The 17,047-nt window shown below is 41.2% G+C and overlaps 1 protein-coding gene across 1 annotated transcript; it reads left to right on the top strand. All coding sequences in view use genetic code 11, as the record gives it.

Annotated features, from left to right (window-relative positions):
* Positions 1-1,583: 1,583 nt before the first annotated feature.
* EGR_06759 (hypothetical protein) lies at positions 1,584-16,900 on the top strand (the record flags this gene model as incomplete). The annotated part of the gene is made up of 16 exons (XM_024496008.1): positions 1,584-2,008; positions 3,036-3,381; positions 5,772-6,081; positions 6,847-7,037; positions 7,205-7,380; positions 8,367-8,574; positions 9,557-9,630; positions 9,677-9,738; positions 11,018-11,116; positions 11,189-11,319; positions 11,593-11,695; positions 12,997-13,153; positions 13,403-13,679; positions 14,375-14,592; positions 15,816-16,085; positions 16,744-16,900. 16 exons carry the CDS (start codon positions 1,584-1,586, stop codon positions 16,898-16,900), a joined length of 3,204 nt encoding a protein of 1,067 aa, XP_024349548.1.
* Between the last annotated feature and the right edge of the window lie 147 nt (positions 16,901-17,047).

Below are 17,047 nucleotides of genomic sequence, written 5' to 3'. Positions count from 1 at the left end.
CAAGCCGGAAATTTGAATCTCGTGACCGGATCGTCCTCTCCCGTACTTAGTGACTGCGGCTGCTCTGCTTCTTGAACGTTGTATTCTCCCTCTCCATCTTTTCATCTCTAATAAATATGCCCAAAATGAATCAATTAGGCTTGTCTAAGAACGCTAGGAATAGGGGGCGGAGACCGATGAGTCTCGCTCTACAATTACAGTTATCACCACATTCCAGGACAAAAAACATCGATATGATTTACTAAAACTTGTAAAAATGTAGGCTCTCACATTGCCTTGCGCGGAGAAATAACCAAATTTACAGATTTAAGCGTTCTGAGAAAAGCCATTTTGCTTGGATTTGTTTTAAAAGACCTTGTATTATTGTTTTCTACCAACCAGGGTAAATGCAATCTTTATAAAATATCTTGAATCAGCTGGCCTTCGTTTTTCGAACAAGTTTTTATTAAATAAGTTAAAGCTACTTTTGAAGGGAGAAAAACTAAGAAAGTTAATTTTGACAACTTGCACTTAAATAATATGATCTAATGCTGACGAAATTTCCAAGGTCGTTTCCACCACACATATCCACGATAAAACCTGATGTGACTTTCTTCATGAACATATTTGTGTGTTTTGTCTGCACATATTTCATGAATATACATTTATACTGATTTTCTAACAGTTTTTGTATGACAGTGCAAATTTATGGCCTATTACTTAAAAAATAGCACGCTTCCGACCATTGGCTATACTCGTCTGATTCATTTGATTTAGAGATTCTCTATTTTTCTAGCGTGGTTTCTGGGTACACATAATTTGTCATTTATTTCCTATAATTTTTAACCAGATGTTGCTGTTAAACTGTCTATATATTAGGTGCTTTTGTAGCATTTCCTGCTTGTGGAATTTGTTGCTCAGGAGCATGAATCTTAAAAAATGTTTGTTTTTGCACTTAATAAAGTCGTTTACCTAGTCAAATTGCAACGTTGTGAATTTTTTTTGACAAGGGGAGAAAAGTAACACCGCACTCTGCATCCGGGCTTCAGAAACAATACGGCAAAACATTGGGTGCATCTCTTTGATTTTCGCTTTAAAAATCTTTGTAAGACCTCGAAAAATGTAACAAAACGTCTTGCTGCCCTTAAGAGTCTAATACCTAAGCTGCACTTATCAAAGAACACTTAAGCAAGATTATTATATGCCTATTCCTAGAAATCGCAAATCCTGACTTTTACTTTCTTGCTATTGTATCAATAGAAGCCTTTGCTGAACTCACCGCTTACTTTTTGGAGGACGACAACGATGAAGAAGGAACTGTTACTCTGAATATACTTTCTAAAGCTCCACTTTTACATGGCCTTTGTTATAAAAACTGCAAAATTTCCGAAACCATTTGCAATCACATCTTAAAAATTCTATTTAAAAGAGCTTTCAGCACGCCCTATCCAAAGGAATTGTATATAACTCTCTCTACGAGTATCATTAAAGCAGTTTTGTCTTTTAATGAGGAAAGCCTTTTAACAAAAATTCTTCAGCACCTTGACTCGTCGATTTCTGAAACCATCCTACATTGCCTGCAAGAGGAGTAAAGTAAAATTTCAATGAGATCAGCCAGGGTCCATCTAGACGATGATGAAGGTCTTTTATGGAATCATTTTTCAACCGACTTTGAGAGCTCTGCGTTTCTACTTTCCGGGGATTTATTTGAAAAAATTAATGCTCTTGCAAGTGGAGATCTTGCTGGCAAGCCGGCGCACAATGTTGCCAGAGATGTTGCGTGGAGAATGGAGACTTTTCTACGGGATTTTGTAGCAGTGGTTACGGTAGCAGAAAAAAGTGAAGAAAAGCTGTTGGTTCGCACTCCTCAAGTGACAGTGATTTGTGCGATAACAGAGCTGATGATGATGGATACAGACTTCACCTTGCTTCTGCTGGGTTTGAGGTCATTTACCAACTTAATTGCTGTCATCACTGAGTCAAAACCAAGGAGGATTGCTCAAGGGGACTTCGATACACTGATGAATAAGTAAGTTAGCAGATAAGAGCTTTTTGCTAAATTCTTTTAGTTACTGTACCTGTGCTCCAGTAAAACTGGGTGCCGTCTGCTTGCAAGAATGTAAACAAATTCAGTAATGATTTCAGACCCTGATTTGCTATTATCAGCCTAGGTAAAATTATACAAACACGTGGTATTTTCTGCCGATATAGACGACAGTACATTATGAAGGCCCATTAATTTTGTTCTACATCTAGTGAAAGAAATGCAACAAATCTTGCCTGAGAAATCATAACTAACTATTAGTTTTGTCATAAATAGAAAGGGAGAAGTATAAATTACAGAGGTAATGGTTGTTTGGTCAAAACTGTCCCAGTGCAGACTTTGTAGTTTTGGCTAATTTATCCTTGCGCAAATGGATTGGATAAGTTTTATTAGTTGATTAAATAAATGGGCGAGTCGCTGCCCATTCCCAAATCATCCAATTGTGTGACTGTATGGAATGTTTTGTGCTTGACTCATGGCATGAAGTTACGATGAAGCACCATTACGGCCACGCATCTATTTGGATCCTAATCTTAGGTCTATGAATAAACAGAAGTCATCTAACTCCACAGCATCTAACGAAAAAATGGCACTCTGCACTACTGGGCATTAATTTCACTAGAAAATTAACTTTTCTAATGTACATATCGTTTTGTGTGTGCATGGCTACATTACGACTCTCCGTCATGCTGCACCTATCTCTCTCGCCCTTTGAACCATAGCAACGTGTATAAACACGCGAGTAGATGTTGTACCCAGTATTGGTATATAAAGCGTTCTTTTCGTCATTCGCAAATAAAGTGGTTGCCCAGATATTGCGATCACAGAACTTGGCTGATGAAATAAAAAGTCTTTGACACGGACACATTTACTATCGACATCCTTGAGTAAGCTGTAGTTACACTTGCTACACTATTTGATATTCCAGACGTTAAAAAACGAACATCTAAATCAAAAGGACGAAGTTCATTGTCTGGTTTTGCTCAGAATACCCATTGTTCACCCTTTGCAGCCAATCTGGAGACGGGTATTGCTGGATCTTTCATCTGGCTACAAACTTTCTACGGATCGCCCTCTCTGACCCCAAGCGTTTAATTCGAACCGCGGGCTCCCAACTGGTGGCGAAGCTTTTGCATCTCCCTGGAGGCTCGAGGTCAATTGTACGCGACCTTGCTGCTCCCATACTTAGTTGTTACGATGACAACTTAAAGACACTTGACACTGTTAAATCAAGACTACGCAAGGAAGCAATTGACTGTGTTACGGCGGCACTTTTACTTTGCCCTGCCTCGGTATTCAACTTCTATGAGATTGTGGATTCTGTAATTGTTCCAGGATTGAAGGACCCCAAGCACATAGTAAGTTATCGAGGAGATATTAGGATTATGAATCGTAGACGTTTGAAATGCTAGACGCTGTATAGAAGACTGAATTGCCACGACACCATCTACACTTAACACATTTTTTAAAATATTCGGTCCGAGTGTTCAAATCATGTTGCAATCAAAAGATAAGGAGTGACAAGGTAACTTTACGGCTATGCAAAAGTTTATACTTTAGATTGCTAACATTCACATCTACCTTCACTAATTTTTTTTGCAAAAACCGCTTATTATAACTTCACCATTTACACATCTATGACTGTGGCTAAATGGAATGGTGTGAATCGGTAACATCCGCAGACGACAATGCAAAAGTGCTTCAAGGGATGAATTAGCGTTCTCCACTCCCCCAAAAAAGCACATATCATTGGCCACCATTAATGGAGGCGATATTACGCACGCCAAGCAGTAGGGCTAGTGAGCCTGCCAAAAAAGAGCAGAAGTAACATTAAAATACTCAATCACAAGGAGCATTCTACCATCGATCTTCTAGTTTTTTAAGCGAAAAAAAACAACAGATGGGCGAGTAAATGGAAAATCAAAGTAGTTTGGAAACCGGTAATTTAGCCGCTTAATGAGACGAATCGAGTAATTAAGATGCGTGGTTGAAGAAAATAAGCAGGGGTTGAAGGTTGTCTGATTCCTGAGCGAGTTCAAGAAGTTTGGGAAAATAAACGTCCTACTGAATAAATATAAGTAGAGGAGGCTGCCTTCCTGGATTGCACTCAATGCATGTGCCCGCGCGATGGTGGGAGATTGGGTTGACATTATAAGAACAGCGTAACGTGATCATAAAGCAACGACTTGTGCTCTAAACTAATAATAACACTTGGTAGAGAAAGGAAAAGAAAAAAAGGACCCTGAGAACGCTTTATCTGGCATTATGCTTTGTTCGAGACTCAGTTTCAGGGTCAATGCGGCATTTCCTCGTAGCCTTGACTAAAATTTTGCACAAAGAGTGCTCCATATTTGTCACACTATTAATTTTCTCATTAAGTAGTTATGTAAGGAAGAAGGAGTAAGTGAAATGCAGTTACATATTATGACACTTTAACCACATTGACTTCAAGGCTGATCACGTTTAGATCGAACTTGTGTTGATTACTTGAGAACAAAAAAATGAGGAATGAGATTCATTTAGAGAATTCAATAAACCACCGAGGCAATGTGCGGTCGCGTAGCGCCTCTGCCATTCTATACAATATGCTACCTTAAGTCAAACCACGTTGCTGTGGCAACAGTTACCACTTCTCTAACCACTCTTGTCACAAGTAAACATGGTGTTGAATTAATTTGCCAATTTTAACGCTGCTGTTAGGTAATTCATAAAAGTAACTTACCACCGTGCGACATTTGTGGCCACGTGTAAATTACAAGGGGAAATGTTGGCAGGTAGGTGTGCCTCAGGTGCACAGCCACGCTGACCAATCGGATTACAGGAAGGAATTGAGCTCGGGCACCTATTGTTCGGTCCTGCTACTCTAAGTTCATTCATCACACTGTGGCTCACTTTATTCACACCATAGTCGTTTCTAGTAAGATTTTTGACTTTGCTTTTTATCTAGCCTTCCATTTTATTACTTTCTCTGCAGGTGAAATGCGTTTTGTCGAATTAGTACTTAATTCAATTTTAAAATCGTATAGGTAAAACAGCTCAGTCATAGTCTCTTAAAATAGTTTATCAGGCAAACTAATTGCTAAGGCAATCTACACCTTTTTTCACAACTAGACAGAAGTCTATTGTGAATTTTACCTATATGTGAAGTATCGCCCCTGCCTATTGTCTATTATATAGCGCTAATGTCAATATGATATGATGATCACTTAAGGTTTGGTAAACTATCCTCCAAGCGAAAATAAAGACGAGGAAGAAGTACTACCTCTTCCCTTTCCCCCTTCTTCCTCATGAAGATACGAAAAGAACTTTTTTCTTCCAAATGTTTAACCAAGCCTGACTGCATCTAAAGACTTCTAGGATTAGGCAGACCTCAGTAGAATTCGCCCAGATTTCAGCAAGACCTTCAGACCGAATAACTCTGTTCGACGTCTACGTAGTAGGGATGAAGTTGTACGCGGCCCAGAAATTTGCAGCTGGTAGCAAAGAATGAATAGTTTTGGGGATGGGCAGTGACATGTTCGTTCACTTATCTCACTTTGCGATTCCAACCTCACTTCCTATCATAATTCAGTCAGACATCGAACGACCTAGAATGCACAGTGAAGGACAACAAGTGCTTATTGTCTTCCACCTGGTGTTAATGCACGTGATTGAAACGCATTTCTTTGAACCACCGTAAGGTAATAAAGTTAATTAGATCCATAGAAATATCAAGCCCCCATAGGGGTCTTTGCGATTCTTCCTTTAGGTGCGTAATGCAGCCCTCGATTGCCTGGCAGTGGCAGTAAAGCAAGAAAGTGATGCTCTAATCTACCGTGTTGAATCACAGTTGCCTATCCTAAATCGCAACAACAGTGCCAAGAGGGAGGAGAAGGAGGGAGAGCAAGAGGAGCTTTCCATTCACTATACTGCGGCATCTTTGCGTTCTATTGTCTTTCAACGTCCCCTACCCTCTCTCAATAGTCAATCTCGCCTTGTTCGTCCACCTCGATTAGACTCCACCGTCAAAATGTCGGCTGTGGGGCAGGTCGATTGCGAGTCCTCATCTTCCATCTGTGGTATGTTTCTACTTGACTGAAAATGCTTCCTATTTAATGTCACACTGACTTTTGCATACAGTAATCATTGTATGTACACATCCATCGAATCCCGTCACTTGGACTATTTTTTTTGTTGACGTTGAGGTATACATTTTCGGTTTTCACTCACTATATTCGGGTGTTCCTGCTTGATCTTGCCTCGAGATTTCTTAAAGCGATATTCATGATGGAGTGATCTGGAGCCTATCGTCCCCCTAACCCGATAATCAATAGATGGTAACTATAGTGCTGAGATCTGCTAATGGACCCAACTAACTCACTCTGGATTTAGAGCGGTCATAAGTGCACTTGAAGTGCATCTAGACTTGCTCTCAGCCAATCATTTGGGGGTGAGTGAGTAATAGAGAACTTGAAAACTTCTAGAAACTCAAAGAGGAACATTATTCTGGTGGTACATGCGTCCCAGCGGCGACTAAAGGCCAATTTTATAAAAAAAAAAACACAGGTACATGTACTAGTCGGTGGAAAATTGTTCGGCTATGCTAGTACTTACATGCCTCGTTCAGAAGTTGAAGTCGTCTTCATTATTGGTTGAATGCTTACTGTGAGTTAAATCACTGGCATTTACTGATTTTAAATGAGAATTCTTATCAACCTAACGGCAAAGTTATTTAATGGGCATTGGTAACAAATATGGCGGTGTTTTGACGTAATACGCTCTGTTTTCAAGGTGCCATCGAATAGACCTGTGTCTTAAATTTTGCCTCGTTTCTATGCCAACAGAACGTCGTAAGCCAAGTGCGGGCCGGATGCATGGAAACTTGCGACTGCCTTGGGACCCCAGGGAAAGTGTGGTGGTGGTCGGTTCTGCCACTGGACCTTCGAGACGTTGCCCCATTTCTTTGCCCAATCTTTCGCAATCGGCAAACGCCACCCTGGATAGGAATTTTAATGAGCCCAGGTCGAGTGGTCGGGTGAGTATTGATGGTTTTACGTCAACTACATTACCTGAAGCATGACAACAAGGCGTGGCTTCCAGTGAGATGACATCGCAACAAGATTAGACAGTTGACATTTCATAATTGCCCTCTCATCTACGTATCCTATTGTCCTAGCTTGCCACAAACTATTTATTTTCCAGTCCCCACAACGTTCAGTCAGTAACCAAAACCCCGGGTATCAGTCTCTCGACCTCGACAGTCGTGCAGAGATACGGCGCAGTTTAAACCTCTCTGGTGCTTCCTACTGTAAAGACAATCAAGGCAAGTTCATCATTCACTTACCTCCAGCCTTCAAACGCAATCATCCTTCACAGAGGTTAACGCAGTGGATAAAACTGCACCATACCTCGGTTTTTCCACCTTTCGACGAGGCCATTTCGGCATCCATAAGAGATTCACACAAAGTGACAAGCCTTCTCCTTACCAGTTTATTGTAACTCCCTGTGCCAAATCTTGTCAATAGCACACTAATTAGGTTGAAAAGGATAAAACAGATGGAAAATGTTTATGGTCTAAAAGTAGCTAGATACTAATTTTTCTAGTTTTTGGCCCGTAGCTAAATTAGACGAATAAATTACTAGCTAGCGGGGTTACTACCAGAACAATCAAGTATCTTGCCTTACATTTGCCACAAATCTCCACCCCAAAAAACCCCTTCAAGTTTTTTTTTCTATTTTCGATTTGAGCACTTTGACTCCCCACTCGACAAATCAGCAAACTTGTTTAAAATCCGGAAGGATCACGCTCTAAAATACTTGCTTTTGGCTGCTGTGGCTAAGTTCACTTGGAAAAATAAGCCAACCGGAAAGATATATACTGTTCAGAAAATAGGGTTCTACAAAGTTATTATCTTCCTTTGACTGGTAGTTGGTAGGAATTTTTAGAAGAGTTAATGTTCCAAAGTTGGAAAATATTCCTGAATGATTATGTTCACCGTGCAGTCAATAGCGCATGCACCAAATATCATTAATGGCTGCCACCCCTGTGGAAAGAAATCAGCGCAAACAGTATAGTCGCTAGCGTACAAATACATGTCTATCTTCAACCTTCTTACTGCCGAGTGGACGAGAGCCCCATCCCTATAGTGTTGCTCTGCTTGAAGTCTCCTCTCGGTATTCGACGTCGTTCATGCAAGACTTCATTAATACATGCGGTTGCATTCCCACGCTGCCATTGATCCACGAAGTAGGAACTAACTAGTAGCAACAGAACACACTAGCATCTTTTCCACAAGCATGACTTAGTTTGACTTGAGCCTCAGCCAAAATTGCATCTAACAAAGTTATCTGATTCCATTTTCAGCCCACTCTTATCACCACTTCAAATAAGTGGACTCTTGTCTTGCCTTCTTGTAATAGCAGCCGCTGAGGCGCAGATGGGAGTCGCCTATGAGGGCAGTGGTACGGGATCGGCTAGGGTAATCTCGAGCTCTCTCGCAATTTCCCCATCGACATCTGAGAACTGCGTAGTTGGAAATCGCAAGTTGATGAAGACTATCGAGCCCTCAGAGGTAAATAATACCTTCTGTTGATTTCGTTACTGCATTGTTAACATTTTGTCCGTCTACCAAATGTCAACAAAAATCGAATAAGGAAAAGGAAAGGGCCCCTTCTAGTTACAAATTATTAATTAGGTCTTTCGCATATCCCACACCTTCTGTTAGAATCTTGTTTTGGGGAGGTTTTTTGTTAAACACGAGTATTCTTTTTAAGTTGGTTATTACTGATTTAATGAATACATTGACTAGGCTTGAAAGGAACCACTAGTAATAATTTGACATCCCTTTCGCTCCTCATTTGTAATATGTTCAATTGGTTCAAACAGGCCTCTCGCACTCGCAGAAAATCCTCTCAAAGGCGGTCTCTTCGAGTGAACACAGATCTTGATTTAACAAATTTACAACTCAGTGATCAATTGGATACGATCTCCCCTAACACCCACCATCATTTAATCGGTACGATCTTACCAACCAAAATAGCACGCATTATACAAAACATTGTAATTCGGCCTAGTTTTGTAGAAGGTGAACTCTAGGGAAGAATACTCGGTGGCATAACGTAGTCTTTGATTATCTTTCTTTGAATTGAGCCTCTCCAAAAGATGTTTGAGGGCCAACAGTGCTTGTGATGCGCCATAAAAGTGAGGCCTACAGCTGCGAACAACTCTAAGAACAAATAACCGTAACTATGACAACCGATAGCCTTTTACTTGTCAGTAACAGTTGGTCTTTACATATTCATGGTTTCATTTAATCTAACAAAAGATCAAACTTACCGCTTTACAGCAAGCTTAAATAAATATGAAAGTATCCGTCAAAATGAGTCATAGTGACAATAACGCCACTGATATGTGAAAGTATTTAGATTTTGGCGCAAATTTTTGAGGAAATTATGATACTTGTGTAAGGCAGTAGCAGGTAAATGTTTTTACACTAGTACTGGATTGCGTATCACTTTGTCCTTACTTGATCGCGAAAAAAAATTTCTCTTTAGACTCAATTGTGGAAGCAATCCATGCTTTCTCACACCACCCAGCATACCCTCTTCTCTATCGACAAGTCGAGCCGGTTTGCCTCAGCACCATCAGAGTCCCAAATTCGATCAATCCCCCAGTTGCGGCAAGATTTCCAACTCACCCACCGACTGCCATACTTTGCATGCAGGACCACTGCGGGGTGAGTGTCATTAAAATGCTCTCTTTGAACACCCAATTCACCGACCAGCAACGAGTACTAATTGTGCATTCCTAACAAAATTTTCTGCCTATAATAAGCGCTATAAGTTTCTTTGGTCTTAAAGCTAGCTTTCTTTGTCACCAGGGAAAGTTAAGGAGAAAAAGGGGTGAATAAAATGTTCCAATCCGCCTCGTTGGAGGACAAAATGAACTTTAAATTTAGGTGGTTATTAGGTCATTCTGGTGCTGCACAGTTATAGCATCTAAACGACAGCGACTTTTCCATTATTTGTTTTTAGATATTACACTGCAATATCATCTCTATCCCCCCAATATTGCTGAATAAAAATCCGGTTTCGGTGTTGAACAAAACAGTAAGGCGGCATTCCTTCATCAAGCAAAGACAAATTGTGGGGGCGGGAGATTACTTTCTTCCTGTCGTTTATTGCACCTATGACACCTACTTTGACGTTTTTGAATAGGTAATATTTTTGACGCTGCTGGAACCGTGCTTTGGAATTTTTATCAAGGCCAAATGTTAGCTTGTAGCACAAAATAGTGGAATGTTACAGAATACGTGGTTTGACCATCTTAGTGCTTGAAACAATGAACGTGCAACGGAAGAAAAATATTTGTAAGGCTTGGGCAGTTGGCTTATGCCTTTTGCACACGCGACAGGAAGTGGTCCAAGATGCAAAAGATGGAAAGTGTGGGGGAGGGGGGAATTTTTGGGCAAAAACCTCTTTCCGTTTCAGTTTTGCCACTTGTACACGCCGACTGTAACATATTGACGCTGAATTGCATAAAAGTAGCGCCTTAACCTCAAGCGGATGGGCCCCAATTTTTGGAATTGGCTTTATCAAGACTTAATTGATAATTTTGTCAAATAAATGTGAAATTACTGCTGTTCGTTAACCTCATGACAACTAAGGAAGACTGTGGGCTTTGAGAAAACTTTTTATAATGTGTTTACGTTGGCTCATTTGCTTCATGCAACTCTCCACCTTGTGAGAACACTTTCTTCCCGCTCAAATAAGGCTTGAATAGTAACCCCATTAGGCTTTACTACCAATTCAGAGTTCCTGCTTCCATGAAAGCTTTCAATCTAGATTGCTTAAACTGAATGTCAACAGATTTATCCAATTTCGTGCCTCGCACTCAAGACTAAGTTTGTCCGCACATTCTTAATTGAAAATCAAAGGTTAGGTAATGGAAGGGTCAACCTGATAGTAGCTGACTGAAAACAAACCAAATGACCATTTAATTGCTGTCTGTTGCAGGTCAACATGAACTGGCCAAAAATATGATGCTCCCCAGTCCAGATTGTGCTTTCCAATATCCTCAAGTTGACATTGTTGGCAGGAGTATGCATCCGTTTGGTACGTCCTTGATTGCCCTTACTTTATGTCCCACTTTTCGGGTTTCACATTTTAACTATCGTACGCCCTTAGGAGATTTTAGCAGAACTTCAATCAAACATGATGGAAGCGACGCCGATGGCCGAAATGACAACGGTGATGATTATAACGCGACTAATGAATCCGGACGAAAAGCAGAGCCATCTAGCTCGCCAGAATCTGATGTATGACTTCATCTACTTTTGAATTTAAATGTCAGTAAGGCTGGTTATGACAAATAGGGGATTTTGTATCACTTATTGTTGTAGTACAGATCTGTGGTCTCACGAAATGCGACCGACTAGTAGAAGTTGACATGAAATTGTTTACAATTGAGTAAACTTTACACATGCTTGACAGTGAAACCATCTGGGTGGTAAGAAAAACTAGCCAGATTTGTGCATGCGCCATTTCGTACACATACAAAACATCAGTTTTGAATTTCAACGTAATTCTAGGATGATGACAACACCCTGAGGACAGGCATTGAAGGTCACGCGCCACGAGGATTTGGTCGGAGGTCAAGTCGCTCTAGGCAAGGTGACAATGTGAAATCTGCCTGTAAGTGTAAAGTATTATTGGTTGACTAATCTTTCAACCTGGATGGAAGAATGAAGCCTTAGCCACATCTGTGTTACTAGTGAATTGGGAATCCTAATAAGTCCTTAAGATGTCTTCCTTCTGTGAGGAAAATATTTGATTCGTGAAACTTCTCTGATTCTCTATCGCGGAACGCAAAACAATGGAGGAGGCTCAAAATGTGCCTGACATGGTTCAGTGAAGTTTGAGATTAAAGGGCGCTCATTATTTATTAGCTTTGTATAAAACCGGAGTAACATGTTTTCGGTGGCTTCTTAATGCGTTTCATCGGCTCCTTCATATGAAAGCAAGTTTTAGGCATTCCTATTCCACTGAGAACTATGATGTTTGTCAAATGTTTTATTTCTCGTTCTTTTATCCAAGTCGTAAAGATCATTCCACAGTGCTAGAACCTTTTCAATAAAATGGACACTTCGATGTAGACTTCCTGGCTTTATGTCTGCTTTTTAATACTGTTAGCATGTGTACCCTGAAATACTTTAGTGCTGCAGATGTAATAGAACAAATTGTGCATACTTCTCTACTTTCTTTGCGTCTCATAATAACAAATATTCTTTTCAAAATACTGGGTCACATGGCCAGAAGGAGCGTTCGAGTGTTTCTGCTCATGTCTCCGATGCGCGTCCTATCGCATTCAATGCCGTACTAGATCCGGTAGATTAAAATGGTCTTCACAAGTGCTTTTGTTCCATTCTATAGCTTCTTCTCCTAATTGGATTGTGAAAAGAGTAATTCAGGCCTCCTGTGTCTGACATATGAGTGGGATCGCTTAAGCAACCCTTTCTCCACTCATTTGATTAAACTTTATTCCCAAGGTGAGGGAACTTGATGACAGAGATGAATTTGAGATTTGCATCCACTTTTCCATACAAATGGTGCAAGAGAGTAGTACCTTTCTCTTTATGAGCGTCTTTATCAAAAAATTGCCATTGTACCAAATAATATTGGACCCACTTTACGGCCGGACACGCTCCATTGAACGAACTCTTTCGTTATCGTTTGAAATTACTTGGGAGTGTTTCTGATTCAGTAAGTCGCAACATTAAGAGGGTATCTCACAATAAAGGTTATTAACACAAACGCGTTCTTTTGCATTTGCAAGGATAAACAAGTAGAATGAATACATTATACTAGTGACACGTAACCTTCTCTAACAGAAGACGAATTCAACTTAGATTAATTATGTTGCTGTACGACAATGCGGTCCAGAATGTGAGCATTTGCTAGTTAGTAACCTCGGTCCTTTGACGTCTACACTGCAGCTTTGCAACGGGAGAGGAGGGGAGATTTTGGAGATCTAGACTCAGCAAGAAACGGACCTCAGACACCCACGCGGACGCCGTCATTGCAAAGGCCACCACATGGGGTCCCTACCAGACGACCACCCACTGGTCCTCGCGATGGAAGCCTTCAGCGCAGGTGCAGCTACTCGCCACATTCTTTTAGTGAATCCTATTTTTAACTGTCCCAAACTCAGGAGTTATGGAGCACCACCGTAACAAGGGATATGGTTGTCATTTCCTACATATTCTTATATCTGGCGACCTTTCATCAAGCCATGTTTTAAATACAAGATTGACAAACCGCGCTCAGTACCTTATTCACACTTTCGTTTGGCAGATGAGTCGTAAGCCTCGACCACTGATGAGTGCGTCTTAATATTTTTAGGACCATTCGCCAGCAGAGTCCTGACAGCGCCTCCAGAGAAGCCACTCTCTCACGCCTCTCCCAAAATCACCCCTCCATGAATGACTCAGGCAAGTGTCGAGATGTCACCTCAGCCCTCAATCAAATCGAGTCCACGGACTGGGAGGACAAAGTCGACGGTCTTCTGAGCCTCTCTACACTGGCCCTGAAGCACCCCACAGCCTTTTCCAATTCTCCCGATACCTATTCCGCGATCATTCACGTTGTTACCTCTGAATGCAGAAATCTCCGCTCCCAGGTACTTCGAGTTCTGCTTATAGATTCACAGTATCCTCAAAGATGAAATGACAATAATGTATCCCTTGTTTTCTTTGCCTACACAGCACTTTCTTCCATTGTCGTATGAGCTAATGACTTTGGAAATGGAAGGGGATGTGCTTCTGATGGAACGGAATGTAAATCTAAATAAACCTTGAGTTTTATGGCCATCCCTTCTGTTATTTGACTGTCTACTCATTGTATGAATTCCAATGAACCCACAAGATACCACTCAAAGATGGAAAAACACAACTTTTTTGCTAAATGCTACGTTAACCGCACATCCATAGTCTATTCTGCGTTACTATGACAACTTCAATAAGCCATTATGTGAGTGTATTCATCCAAATCCCAGGCCATTCAAAGTGCCAACCAAGCATCTTTAATACTTTTTTCCAATAACATTTTTTACTAGACAACAACATTCCTGACACCCTTGTTGCAATGGTCTCCTTAGACTATTTGCAATTGTTCAAAGTCTATCGAATTTGAACATTGTCTTTTACTCAACTAACTACCAGCTTCCGACACTGAATGAAGTGGCATGGTATGCATTCCCTTCAGTACTAACAATTTCTTGAAAGAACGCCGTGTTAGAAGAGAATAAGAAGCCAAAGGAATGATAATGCTTATTTTAAAGAACCAAAACTATTAAAGTGCTCCCACTCCCTACAGGTATCCAGACAAGCCGTGAAGACGATAGCTGACCTCTTCCGTGGTCTGGGTCGCCTTCTCGACCCCCACGTGGACACCTGCGTGCGTGTGCTTCTTGCCAAGACGGGCGAGGCCTCGGCAGCCTTTTTGCGTGGGGAGGTTGCAATTGCACTTAGCGATCTCGTCCGGTCTGTCAATCCCAACAGAGCCCTTATTGCTCTCTTCCAGCATGGATTGGGGTATGTCCTCCGTTTTGAACCTCACTGGAAGACTTTATAAGCGCACCACAGGAAAGGTGGTTCCACTAGTAATTGGAAAACCTTAAACATTGAGATGCTCGGTTTTGTTGCATTCTACTAATTATTTTGCTACAATCTGATTCGATTTTTCCATGGTGGACTTTTTTGGACGGAATCAAAGATTAATGCATGCAGAGTTTAGGATTTTGATCTATTCTGGAATAAGAATGACTGAAAAACTTGTGAATTTCCCTAAGGAGGAATATCATTGCAACACTGACATTTAGTGATTAGGGCGCACAAATTCATCGCCTAATAACTAGCCTCCAGATCTACAAAGTTCTTAAACTGTCCGAATGGAAGGACCCCTAGTCGTCTGTAATCAGTTGACAAAAATAGATGAACAGGCATTACCTGGTCGTGTAAAAAGCAAAAATGTGAATGCTGGATTTGGCCATGCTCCCAATTCATGGTCCCTTGAATTTCGGATGGCGTCAATTAGGCGTTTGAGTGACCGATGAAGGAGGGCTACTACATGAAAGCTTACACGTAACGTACGATGGTGGGAAATACCATCCCGTGGCAGAACACAATCTCCTCTTAGCAATTATTAGCATACTCTGGAGACCGATTCTCCTCTCGTAGAACCAGTGCATCACCATTGCCGTTAGAATGGAAAGCTGAAATTCAATCCCTCAATAAAGTGGAACCACTTTCTGTGGTATAATCTTCGCAGGTTTCAAAACCCCTAACCCTTTCAAAACTGTTTAGAATGGAAACCACTTCGTTCTTTACTTAAACATGACTCGGTAAAAAATTGTCAAAACATACAGCCGATTAACAATTTGCTGGACTATAATTACCACGTCCATATTGTCATTGTGGTCTTTTCAAAAATCTGGATGTCCCTTGATAAACGCTCTTTGGTGTCAGTTGGGTACTTTTTTAACATTGGTGATGCAATGCATTCTTTGCTTTAAGGAATGCAGCACAAGAGCGCATCCAAACTGGTGCAATTTGTTCTGTCCCAATGGAAGAAATTCCACCTACCATAGATTTACTGAACTTGTAATCTAAGCAATAAAGTCACTTTGTCTTGATACTTATGCAACGTATGAACCCAAAATAGCTTTACAAAGCAGGATTTCAACTTGAAGCTCTGCCACACGGAGTGTGGAATTGGGATGGGGAAAAACTTGTCAATTTGCTTTGCCTCGAAACAGTCACAAGAACGCAGCAGTGCGACGGCAGTGCGCCATCCAGGCGAGTTACCTCATCGAAAGTCTGGGCCCTAGTCGGGTTCTGCAAGCCGCCAATCAGCGCGGGAACCTCTCCTCCTGGGGCTCCATGACCACGGTGTGCGGTGGCGCAGCCTCCACTCCGAGCCTCAACGCCTCTGCCACCGGTGTCAGCAGCGCTTCTTCTCAGGCCATTACTGAACGCGTGATTGTGGCATTGGGAAAGTTCCTTCTAGACAGCAATCAGGAGACTCGGTAAGCCACAAACTCATGACACTATCCATTCTGGTTGTCTGGAATTGACTTCTTCGTCAAATTGTTCCATTGAGGTTGCAACTTAGAAAAAGGAATGGAAATTCATTAAGAGAGAAAAAGGTTTGGTTGACCGAAAACATGCTTGAGTTTGACTTTGATTCGACAGGAAGTTAATAAAGGTTTAACAGTGAATAAACCCACCCGAGTGACATCTAGATCATTTCATAAAAGCACTCCTATTCTGTTGTAAGTCATTATCAACAGCATTTATTCAAAATAAAAAAAAAACAAATTAACCACTTTCTATTTGTATCAGACTTGGCTTCAATATGTCGGCGCTAATTAGATGCACCACGGCAGTTGGGAGTCAAACCCAATTTTAGCCAATGGACTTTAGACATAAATACAACAATTTCCTAGTTTTTTCCTCACCCGTTAATCTTCTCTGCAATACCCGAGTTTATTTAAAAATCACTAGAGCGCATGAATAGCATGACTAGCTTGTGGAGTACACCGTTAACAAGCCATAACGCCACTTTATGCAGAGGTCAAACAGTTCTACTTTCACTTTGACAGTAGTAAAGGAGTAAACAAATTCGGTGGTGCCACCTCCAAAGTTGACGCATTAACCTTACTTGGCGCCTTCTGTGACATTCAGGTACTACGGCCGTCGTATTCTTGCTACTCTACAACAGAGCCCCGATTTCGAGCGAACGCTGACGCGTTATCTCTCCGGACAGATGCTACGGGCCGTCCGTGAAGCGACCGACTATTTGCACGCCAAGGTTATTGACAGATTCAACTTTTCGACTTAAGGCTTGTGTGAATAATCCGTTTTTAGTTTCCTTATTTATTAGATTTGTGAAAAATTGCTCTAAAAAGATTAGTAATAGAGGGACATCCTAGCCCGAGAGGGAAGAAAGGCGTAACTCTAAATGCACTGCCAAGGCTCTGGAATATCA

The sequence above is a fragment of the Echinococcus granulosus genome (genome assembly GCF_000524195.1).
Source record: "Echinococcus granulosus chromosome Unknown EG_S00063, whole genome shotgun sequence".
Taxonomy (NCBI): Eukaryota; Metazoa; Platyhelminthes; class Cestoda; order Cyclophyllidea; family Taeniidae; genus Echinococcus; species Echinococcus granulosus.
This window is presented reverse-complemented; position numbering and strand designations above follow the sequence as displayed.